Source organism: Apaloderma vittatum, unplaced genomic scaffold (genome assembly GCF_000703405.1).
Source record: "Apaloderma vittatum isolate BGI_N311 unplaced genomic scaffold, ASM70340v1 scaffold428, whole genome shotgun sequence".
Classification (NCBI taxonomy): Eukaryota; Metazoa; Chordata; class Aves; order Trogoniformes; family Trogonidae; genus Apaloderma; species Apaloderma vittatum.
In genome coordinates this window covers 16,561-24,322 of record NW_009732172.1, presented here as the reverse complement: position 1 = coordinate 24,322, position 7,762 = coordinate 16,561, and the positions used below count along the sequence as shown (strand labels likewise).

At 40.0% G+C, this 7,762-nt stretch overlaps 1 protein-coding gene across 6 annotated transcripts in view; it reads right to left on the bottom strand.

Moving 5' to 3' along the window:
- ELAVL4 (ELAV like neuron-specific RNA binding protein 4) overlaps positions 1–7,001 on the bottom strand; it is a 43,080-nt gene extending 36,079 nt beyond the window's left edge. For 3 of the 6 annotated variants that reach the window (XM_009875405.1, XM_009875407.1, XM_009875408.1), the window contains exon 1: positions 6,767–7,001. In XM_009875405.1, the coding sequence (XP_009873707.1) occupies positions 6,767–6,995 (229 nt within the window). In that variant the 5' untranslated portion in view covers positions 6,996–7,001. The remainder of the gene's footprint in view (positions 1–6,766) is intronic. The other 3 variants (XM_009875404.1, XM_009875403.1, XM_009875406.1) reach the window with 2 other exon arrangements.
- Between the last annotated feature and the right edge of the window lie 761 nt (positions 7,002–7,762).

The following is a 7,762-nucleotide window of genomic DNA, read 5'->3' as shown; positions in this document are numbered from 1 at the left end:
TTCCTCACTGCATTTTGACCATGCAGTCAAAGAAATAACTCCTGTACCTACCAAAATATAGCAAGACCAATCTACAAGTCCTTTCCTGAAAAATCCAAGGTAATACACTTAATTCGGTATTATTTTTCCAGACAAAAGAACTCTAACAGAGTACTCTGCTGTATAAATATTTTTCCTATTTCAGCAAATACTAAGTCTTTTGCTTTCAGGGAAGTCAAACACAGAAAACCACATTTCTTCTTACAGAGATTCCCCGTACAGCTAATTTGAGGGGCACTACTAAATATGCCCTTTAAATGCAATCAAACCAGATGTCAGAATTATATTTACTTCGTAAATGGTGAATACCACAGTACTTGAACCTGGGGTGTCAGTTTCCCCCCCTCCCTGTTCTGAACAATTGCATTAAGTCTCATCTACTACCAGAGCAAAGCAACTGCTGCTAATGCTCAGTCTAGTCTGAGGAGATCTGTGCCAAATAAACAACCAGCGACTAGTTACCACTGCTTTACAGAGAATTACTAGAAAACCCTTCCAAGTCAACAAGGGAATAAACTACCTTCTACAAGGTATTTTTCTCCTAAACCCTGTTATTAGGTGGGCTTATGCCAGGAGGCCTGAGTGTTTACATACTTTCTAAAGAGTTTATAAGTCTTATCGAGCATAATCCCTACATTCCATAATCCTATCTGTTTAATGTATTTTAACTGGGGAAACCGCTGGAACCAGTAATATCTCAAAACGGAAGGTATTTTCAAAGCACAATCAGTGAGTTGAACATCAAATATAAAAGTAGTTTATGCTCAGATTAGACTTTCAGTCACTTAGGATCAGGTAACTTAATGCTGGGTTTCACTGTAAGCTGTATTTATCTGCATATGGGTCATTTTTTTTTTTCTTCCAACAGAAAACATTTTTGGTATGCTCTTTCACCAAATTTCTAGAGGAAACAAAAAACACTGGTAGTCTTCATATGTGAAATTTTCAGTTAATACATTTCTATCTGCAGTTTCTAAACCTAAATAGCTGTGAACTATTGGCTTTGAATAAAAATAAATATTTTACCCCATGACAAAGCAGTACAATTTTATTAGCATCTCTGCAATTTCCAGCCTGAATCTTCCACATGAAGACTTAACCATGCAACGGTCACCTATTGTCATGAACTGTATTACCAAAAAGCCCCTTGCCTATAATTAAATTTAACCATTAATCCAGATTTTGCTCTGTGTCTTTCCATTATGACGAGCTTTCATTGCCCCCTTCGATCCCAAGGCAGGCACCGTGACCTCTCGTTCGTCTACTCTATCAGGCATCAAGGCCTTCCACTAAAATACACAAAGCTTTGCTGCCGCCCGCTGCAGACACCGGGCCAATATTATAAGACATCTGTTTACTAAGAAAAGCTCAAGTAGTGTTTTCCTGCCACCACACACTTGCCATCAGATCTCCTGGAGAGCTGTACTGCTGGGGAACCCCTTCAGAGCTGCTTCCTCCCCTCCTGCCTAACGGGGTCACCACCCCAGTGGGCAATTAATAGCTTCTGCTCCTGAGGACACAGACCTTCTCCACACCCTGCTTTCAAAACAGTTACGGATTCCAGATGCTGAAATTAAGGCTGCTTTAATTAGGCCCCAGATTTCAGGACATTCCAAACACGCAACTTTTGAACAGCACATTCCAGACAGAAACACCAGCTCCAATGCCATCATGCATTGAACATGCTTGGTTAAATGAAATCCATGTTTTTGCTTTTTACAGCAGCACCTTTTTGGGCTGTGCTGGTAAAGCTGCTTGTTATAAAGGGAGAGAGAAAAAAGCTCTTATAGAGGGTAAATGATACCAACTACACACAGTGTGGACATACTCTGGATCAGAAGAGGTTCGTGGTGGCTTGCTCAAAGAACTGCCAAAGTTTCTTCCCCAGGTTAGCAATTCACTGGTTTCTCAGAAGAAATGAGCACAGAACACTGCTCACATGGAAGATATTTTCCTGTACTCTTTCTCACTCTGCCATTTTGTTAGCTTGTGGTTCTTGGATCATATGGTTGAACATCCAAAGAGCAAGGAATGAACAATCTGTAACTTGTAGAGAAGACTACAGGTCCAACGGTCAATATATCTTTCTCTCCTAACATGACAATACACAGATGCTACTGCTTTGAATCAATAACTGGCCTGTCCTAAATCTTCACAGAGATCATCAATATTTGTATTACACTTACAACGCCACAATTATTTCTCGATTGCAGTTTTAATCTAAGTCTGCACTAGTCCTACTAAAAATACCCAAAATTAAAATAAAGGATGTAACTGTCTGTGCATAACCTTCAAGGAATCGCAAATTCAAAAGGAACAATTTAAAGAACAGAATGGCATTTTGGGCAGAGGAGCAATGATGTTCCTGATTACGCATGCAAAGAACATCAAATTGTACCACATAGCAGGAATATGCAAACTCAGTCATAAGTGATGCACAGAAATCCTGTACCAATAAATATTCCACTTTACAGTGTGCCTAGTCCACTGTAAAAAAGGAAATATAAGATCTCAGGGTTTTAGATACTGGTAATTTCAAGATCGAGATACAAATTCCTGTGTAGATTTATAGAAAAACAATTCTTAAGAGCTCAGCTAAGGCCACCAAATCAATTAAAATCAGTAACAGACAGCCCCTTCTCCCACACACCAACTACCTCAACAAGGACCACTCACTTGGCCAGCAGCAAGGGTAGCATCTGACAGACACTACACCGATGAGTTCTTTTGTTTTCAAACACAGGACAGGAGTTCAACATTACTGGTCTCAAAATTTTATGATCAACTCAAGCCCTCTCCTTCCCCAAAACCAGGAGAAACCTATCACTGGCTTTTGTTGGACACAAGAAATAAAGCATCTGCAACACCACACAGCTTAGCATTGCCAAGCCCTGAGCCTCACATGCATCCAAAGCTGTCGTTGTCTTCTGTGAAGTCACCTGTTGTCAACTAACGATGCTCTAAAATGTTTATGCCAATTAGTTGGGTTTTTTTAAATTCCAGATCCTCCTCATTTTTGGAGAGCAGCTGATTAAACCTGAACAACTGGGTTGTTGGACGAAATATGCTGTAGCTATGAAATGGTACAGCAGGGACCAGTTTCACTGTTAATTTAAAATGCTAGAATTAATTAGGTAGTGTAAATGAAGAATTTAATAAGCATACTTTACAACCACAAGTTCTGGTTTTATTAAACACCCCTGCCAAACGAAGGCAACTATCTTCAGTCTGTTTTTCCTTGTCTCATTCCTTTAAAATCTCTGCAGCAAAAAAATCCAGCACCACACCAAAAACAAAACATTTTTTTCTATTGCAGCCCCTCCCCCACAATTAAAATGTATGCCTGACTTCCATCTCCTCTTTCAAGTCATTAGCATCTTTTAAAAATGCTACTGTATATCCTGCCTGTTCTGAGAAGCTACCAAACAAAATCCAAGTTTACAATTTTGGTTTTGAATACCAAATTAAAGGCTGTCTTAGAAGCTGTCATTCCTATTCAACTCAGTACGGTGTACTACCAAATTAGCATATTTTTTTAGTGAAGGAATATGCCTGTTTAAACATGTGTCTTTTCAAAGCGAGGGGTAACATCACAAATCAATTTTCTTAAAAAACCCTACCCCTAAGACTGCAAAGAGACTTGGAGCAGATGATTACTCCTGGCATATATTGTTTAATCCATATTAAAATTAGAGTTCAGATCATACAGGATGACTCTGAGACAATCTATGTTTAACAGGCTTTGTTTAGCTTTCAATTCCCTGAAAAAAACTGTTTTTGGAGCCTAAACATTGTTTTATAAGATTTGTGCAATTCCTGAACAGGACAGGGGGAATCAAATCTTTTAAATAAACCAATTCAATTCTGTCTAGCCTCAAACACACACTGAAGACTTTCTAATATGGTTTTGTCAGGATAAGTCTCTAATGGTGATTTGGTTTATGACCTTCTCTCTTTCTCTTGAAATAATATCTCTCTGCAGCTATTTTGGCTTTCCTTGATCTACCCGATATTTTACCTTAGCAAGGAGGTGGCATGACTATTTCTGAAGACAACCCATATTTTTTCATGAAGAGCTCCAACATTTGTTTAGAAGCATACTTCAACCGGACACGCTTAGCTGAGATTTATTGAACACACAGCATTTTCAACAGAAACAATGACAAGTCAAAAAGCATAAATAACCCTAAGTTGTTTCTGACCTTCACCAGTTCAGTAATAGCTTAAGAATTCACTCTTTCTTCTGCAATACAGTTTTCACTGACCAAAAAATCTACACTGATCTTTAAGAAAAAAGCAGAACCCCTGAAAAGCCTATAACAGCTATAACAGCTTACTGGCAAAAACATAAAACCCCAGAAAGCCTAATGAAGAAGACACTCACATGACAATCCGGAAAGATGAGCTGGGTACGACCTCAGTGCATTTCCATTTTGTTACTCTCAGTGTTCTAAGAATCTTGAAAAACATGGACTGCTTCTGGCAGAGGACTGCATTTGATTTACTAACGTGGAATTCAATGTGAGGAATGGACACGCATCCTAAAATTTAGTAACGTTGCACAATGCCTCGATAATAGGCCTGAAAGTCTTGGCAGATTAAATTCTGTTTCTGAAAACGGCACAGATACTTTGGAGGACAATTCTTTTTTTGCCAAATTTGGTTCTTTGTACTTTGATTGCTTTTGAAACAACATGTAGGCTCCTCAATCCCTTAGGGGTGACCCACTCAAAGAATCTGGCTAAGTTTTTTTTTTAAAGAATGGTTCCTTTAAAGTATTTTACTGATCATAAGGATTTATGCACTTCATATGGAAGCAAAAAGCATAGTCAAAAAACTACTCAAGAACATGTCAGAAGAGCATAGAGTAAATTTCTCACATCTTGAAATACAGAGAGAAAAGCCTAGAGGAAACGGAACACTGTTCCTAGCTGATGAAGTAATGGCTCTCTGTCCAAAGATGACCAATTCTCAATGAAAACAACACTGAATGTCTAAGGTCTTGAAATTACATTGCAAGGAAATCACAAATTTGAGGGATACAGGAAACAAAACAGCTCATGTAACACAGGACCTGCCATGATAAAAATCTGAGGCTGGGCACAGTAGACTCCTGCAGATGAGGGTTAAGTATTTACTTCTGTCTGGAATAAATTAAGTAGCCTCCAATTTTCTTTTTCATATTATTTCCAGACTAAAAGAAAAACAACAGTCAATCTAAACTGGGCTGGTGGCAAATATCAAGAGTGCTATGTTACATTGGGATACTGGGCCATGCTTATGAAAGCAGAGGATTTCCATTATTTCCACAGAAATTTTTGGAGCAAGAGATTAAGCAATTTGTTTTTCCTTAAGTAGAAAGAAGAATAAATAAAAGTCAATTCCACTTCCCAGACTTCTTCCTTTTAATACCCCTGAAGCTGTGGCCCAATCAGAAGATATATCGAAATAGATACATCACGGTCAACGTGCTGAAGGAAGCTCTGCCGGACTACACTTGGGAGGACTTGAGCTGCCCTGCAGCTACTGCCATTTGTTATGTGCCTTGTGTTCAACCAGAACATTGCTACACGTCAGGAAGTACATAAAAAAGAAGCACTGCATGTTGAAAAGCACTAAGCAGATCATCCTAATGCTGCCAATGCAACGGCTGCCAGGCTGTTACGGAAGGAGGTATGAAGATTTGCATTTTAATTCCTCATCTTTCCATGGTGCCTCTTTCCACAGAGCGCACACCCAAGTTGCCAGGAGTGCATCTGAGAAAAGACGGCTCCTTTTCCGGAACCCTTTCCTTCCCAAGGCTGCTGCTGTCTGTGCTAAACATAACAGCGCTGGTGATGCACTGAAGAGCAGTGAAACTTCAGCTGTTCCCCACCTACAGTGCGAGTAGACACACAACCTATAAAACTAACCTATAAAACAAGCTATAAAAGCTGATGGCTCATCCCATCATTTTCCTGTGCATCACTGAACTCCTGGCTGCAGCAGCAAGGATACAAAGCAGGCTGGGTGCATCTGCACCCACCCACACCTCCTCAGAGGTGCATCTCTCCTCCTGGAGGGAACATCTGCTGCAATGCAAGTCTTTTCTTATTCTCAAGGCACCTACCAACAGGTGTCACTTCATGCAGAAAAGCATCATGGCAAATTAAAACGCTGTCAGAACAGAGTTCATTAACCAATACCCACAAACATCTGAATGAAATCCAGAGCAGGGGCTCCCAACTGCAGACCTCTGCTGTTCCTGAACCCCACGGTACACAAGCGGTGATAGGCAGGCAGAACCATCTTCGCTTCACAGTGTTAACAGACAAAAGTTTGATCAATGATGGCACCGCTTCGCTAATCGTTCTGGTTTCTATTTCACATTGACTTCAGTTGCAGGAAAGTAGTCTGAACAGACTGTCAATGTTAAATGAACCCCAGAACGATCAGGAAAGCGATGCCATCAGCCAAGTTCTGCTACAAGAAGCTGGACACATGCTACACGTGCACAGTGGCAACGCTCCTACTTGCCCTCAGACCTGTAAGAGGCTGAAGGATAAGGGGCTTCTCTTACAGTTGTTGTAGACCTAGTGTGCATCACCAGCGTACCATCTGAGAGGTTCATCACAGTATTCGCAGCATTTCCTGTGCTGAGCACTTGCCAAGCAAGCACCAGGGTTTTGCTGACCCCAAACGTAAGCTGACCCTCATGTACGCAAAGTCAACGATATGAAGCACTCACCTGTAATTTTGTCTCTCACAAGCTTGCAGGATTCAATTTCACCAATGCTCCCAAAGAGACTCCTGAACTCCTCCTGGGTCATGTTCTGGGGTAAATAGTTGACTATGAGGTTGGTTTTGCTGTCATCTGTAGCAGCCCCTGTCTGCATGGGGGAAGGGCAGTTTCTACTGTTGCTGGAGGGTCCATTGGTTGTATTGGAAGTAGGGCCATTCGACACCTGAGGCTCCATGGTGCTAATTATCTACATCAAAATAAGAGAAGGGAGAAAAAAGAAAAAAAAAGCCCTTAAGTTTCATAGATACAATAGCTATTTTTAAAGATACTTACAAACGAATGAGTAGGTAGCATTCATGGCCAATTTAGATACTTCAACAAAAAAACCCGGCTTGATTCCTCTGTTATTGTTGCAAAGTAGGTCATGCTAGTCTTTGGCTGTGAGCATATACCAAGATGCAGTTAAAAAACCTTCTTTTTTTGTTAATGCGAAGCTGATTTCTGCTTTCATCACGCAGCCATTTTCACAAATGTAAATTTAAACCACATAAATTTAATTATAATTTAAGGTAATAATCATAATTAAAATTATAGTTCCATTAAATCAGATGAAGTAAGTGTATGGCTCTATATGAAAAGGTAAAATATTTTACCTATTTAATAACTGTATCACAGAGTGCAATGACAACAACATTAACCAGGCACAGTCAATCTGCAACGTGTCGTCATTCAGATTGCCTTCAATTAATAAACTCGGTGTCCCAAGACATGCCATTTATTGGTTCCAGCAATGACCTATATTCTCCAGTTAAATTTTTCACTAACAGACTGACACCTCTTTAAATAATACAGCCCTGGATTTGCAATCTTCAGAGATACAAAGGTCTTCAGATATTTACTGGCATCAAAAAGGTTTAATCAGAGAAAGGCTTATCAGGCACAGGTGCAGGCTGGAATTTTAACAAGCACATCTATCTTGAAATGCGAGACTCCTGTTTTCAC